Genomic DNA, 3838 nt, shown 5'->3' with positions numbered 1-3838 from the left:
AAAAATAAATTAATTAATAAGTCCTGCCAACAAATTATGACTGAAACTTGCTATGAAAGTGAAATTGATCTATATGATGTTATTACTTTCCAGTTAAATGTTTTGTTATGTTAGAAAACTTTCATTTATCAGTAGACATCAGGCACCATCAGTACATGAGAAAACACATCTGGAAGTTTGTGACAGAGAGTATGTAAATATGTATCACAGAACTCTATTTCTTCAAAAAAGATTCACAAGCAGATGGATATTCTAAACTTTCAGGTGCTAAATTCCTGTGAAGTTGAATGGACTTTTTAGTTCTCATCCTTTCGCCTTAAATCTTGCCAGAGCATGTGTTGAAAATGTTGGCCTGTGGTAAGAAGAAAAAACAGAGGAGTTCCTCAGAACAATATAAGTCATGACAGCATTGATGTTGCAGCAGATTAAATTCCTGCTAAACTGCGTCTCATTTGTTGAACAACCTTTGAGCCAATCACTGCCATCAGGTGTTTCCTGTAGCTCTCAGTCAGACTTCTGCACCTGTTGACAGGTATTCTGGCCCAATGCTCAGCAAAGTGCTCTCATTTAACAGATTTGTTTGTTTCTTGTTTTTTTGAATTATTCTTTTCAACAACAATGTCTTACTTCACCAAATTATAATTTAGCAAATTTTTATTTATTGTTACTTTTTTTGTTGTTGTTGTTTTAGTTTCTAGTTATTTGAGTGACTATTGTGAATTTTGCCTTTTCTTTAATGGACGGCAATGAATACATTTGAGGACGACTGTATGTTTCAGGCTTGTTTTTAAATAACATGTCTGCAGCTGATATTCTTTAGTTGAGAAAACAAAAAAACATTCATTACAAATCCTAAATAAGCTGTGCCAGAGATCTTTGCTTTAATATGACATGTATTGGTTAAATATTGTCTCTGGTTTAACTCCCAGACATGGACCTTTGTTGCACGCTCTGTTTCACTTGTTATTTCTTCAAATACTTGTCTCCTCTGTGTCTGTCTTCTCCTCTACTGCTATTGGGAGACGAATGAGTTACAAAGATTGATGTTTAGCATGGAGCCAGTACACAAATTGTTCATTAAACTGCTTTTACTTTTTAACAACCGTCAGCTCTTTGGCTGCATCACTCGCTCATCTGGCAGCTTGTATATTGTAGAAAAGAATAAAAGAATAAATATCAAATTGATGGCATTTTAAAAACAGAATTATTGTATTACAGTTGAAAAATGTTTGTTTGGGGACACTGGGTGATGAGCAACTGACAAAACTACTGCAATGTTTAGCTTTGTGGGGTTAAATGAACTTGCTGCACACAGTTTGTTGCATTAATGTGTGTGATATTAAGGTTGGGTATTTCTTTGTTGTTTTTTTTTTTCAGGGATGGGTTATGGCAGTCAAGTGGTTGTTTTATACTCCAGCATCTATTACATTATCATATTGGCCTGGGCATTCCTGTATCTCTTCTCCTCTTTTGCTTCTGAACTTCCGTGGGCGAGCTGCAGAAACAGCTGGAACACAGGTAGGATCTTGGATATTATAAATCTTAAGTGCCATCATGACTAATTGCGTTTTGATTGAGTTGAGGTAAATGATTATGTCACTGGCTAGTTTGCTGGTGTCACATGTTAGTTGTGTCTGCTGCAACTCACCAATGTGTCATGTTATCAGCTACTTCAGAGAGTAATCATTACTGGAGCAAATCCCTGCATTTAAGGAGTTTGTTTTGTATCTACACTCGTTTTGCTTTAAACAATTTATGTCTGAAGAGGCTCAACAGTCAGTATCCTTCACTGTTGGTCTTTACATTAGCTATTATTATAAAAATAAATGTAAAAAACAAACAAACAAAGTAATATAATTTGAAATTGATAATTTTAACAGAAGCTTTTTCTTTTTTTTGCTGTGGACAAAGTTGGTCTCGTTGAAAATGTGCTTTGCTATTGGGCCTGTTGTACAGACTAAGTAGGGTTACTGATAAATTTACTATATTTTTAGCAGACTATTGGTCTTTAGTTCAAAACTTTAGTAAACCTATCTTATTTATTTTGTATTATTTGTTGATTTGTTTGTTGTTTTACTGGGATTGTTTGTCATATATTGTAAATGATCGTGAATTATTTAATTTTATTTATTTGAAATTAGTCTTGAGTTTCCAGGTTTGCTCTGCACGGTTTAATGCAATATATATATAGTTTTTGTTGCTTAACATACTTAGAAATGTACTCCAGATACATTTTAAGATATAAAAAAGCATAAAGAACAATTATTGCTTTTTCTAACAATACAGTTAAATAGTTTTTAAATAGAATTGTTAAATTTTGATGAATGTCAATCAATGAAAAGTGTCCTTCCTTCAGCAGGTGAATGAGGAAACAGTCTTCTATCATTAAACTCATCACATGTGTTATTCTGTACAGTGAACTACAAACATCCAAGTGAAATTTTCAAGTGGTTTTGAGGTTGACTTTAATCTCTAGAACAAGATTCTACAATCCTACAAAAGAAATGTATTACTAACAGTTACTAAATCAGTGTAAAATGATATTTGAATACCTTTGTTAGTCATTAATCAATTGACCCCTGTAAAAATAAATTAAATGACAGTTGCTAAAAGAAACAGTTTGGCAGGAGTTGATGTAATGTGTGCACATTTCCTCACAAACATCCTGTTTCTCTTAGATACTTGCGTGGAGTTTGATCGAAGGCCCGATTACTTCAACATGACGGTGCCTGAAAATGCAACATCGCCAGTGAGAGAGTTTTGGGAGTGAGTAGAAAGCAATACAAAACCAAATCTGTATGTGCAAAACCTCTGAAAGTGACATAAAAATGTAAATTCTAACTGATGCAACTGTGATTTACAGGAGAAGAGTTTTGAATATCACAGGAAGTATCCATGAGTTGGGCAGCATACGATGGGAGCTGGCGCTGTGTCTGCTGCTGTCCTGGATCATCTGTTACTTTTGTGTCTGGAAAGGAGTAAAGTCTACCGGGAAGGTAGGACAAGGCCTTGATTATTTCGTAACTTTTAGACGGGAGCAGGATAATTTCTCTTCTACCCTTGAATTATATCAAATTACAAGGCCCTGCTCTTATCACTGCACTTTTTTACATATTACTCATTAAAACTTTGGAAATCTCATACCCTTTCCTCTAGTCTAGGAGGGTCTGGAAGGTGCTAAAATAAGATAAAATAAACCATCCAGAGCATACTGCACAATTTCAGCACCATTTCCATCTCGGCTTAGAGCGATAATTGTTGCCTCTCTGCCTCTTTTTCTTTCCTCGTCTCTGCACTCTGTGACAGTTACTGTTAGTAATAAGGGCAGGACTGAGCTCAAACCCTAAAACCAAGTGTTCACCTTCAAACGCTCATTCAAAGTTGTCATTATGATTAAGGTCCTCACAACCACGAATGTCCTCACAACGACAGCTCTGACTCAAGAGGGGTCCTGACAGAGATAGCTAAACAAGTACACACACACACATGCAAAAAAGTAAGACTTCACTTTAAAAACTTCAGATTTGTATAATGGAGTTTTTGTCCTCAGTGTGTTTATGTACCCACAACATGAGTACACAGAGGAGAGCAGGGCACAGAGGTGTTTGTATTTTACACCAGGCAATGTCCATTTTATTGTCCATATATGCAATAAAATGTATCAGTAATGAAAAGCCATGCAAGCAATTTAACATCTGTTGGGAGCAGGCAAACATACAGAAATGCGATGCTCCCAACTGCTTTTTCCATCAACAAGACGTCCCCTGTTCACCGTACAACCCTTATGAGCTATATGGTGCTTATTATGGTAACTTTACCACATAGTTGTTAATAAAAC

The 3838-nt window shown here is 35.5% G+C and overlaps 1 protein-coding gene across 1 annotated transcript in view; it reads left to right on the top strand.

Moving 5' to 3' along the window:
• LOC103360063 (sodium- and chloride-dependent GABA transporter 2-like) overlaps nt 1-3838 on the top strand; it is an 18266-nt gene that overhangs the window by 8128 nt on the left and 6300 nt on the right. Inside the window, exons 4-6 of the mRNA XM_008285713.1 lie at nt 1378-1518; nt 2679-2766; nt 2864-2996. Coding sequence (XP_008283935.1) covers nt 1378-1518; nt 2679-2766; nt 2864-2996 — 362 coding nt within the window. The remainder of the gene's footprint in view (nt 1-1377; nt 1519-2678; nt 2767-2863; nt 2997-3838) is intronic.

Source organism: Stegastes partitus, unplaced genomic scaffold (assembly GCF_000690725.1).
Source record: "Stegastes partitus isolate 25-593 unplaced genomic scaffold, Stegastes_partitus-1.0.2 Scaffold10, whole genome shotgun sequence".
Classification (NCBI taxonomy): Eukaryota; Metazoa; Chordata; class Actinopteri; family Pomacentridae; genus Stegastes; species Stegastes partitus.
The sequence above is the reverse complement of the archived record's forward strand: the minus strand, read 5'-3'. Positions and strand labels throughout refer to the sequence as shown.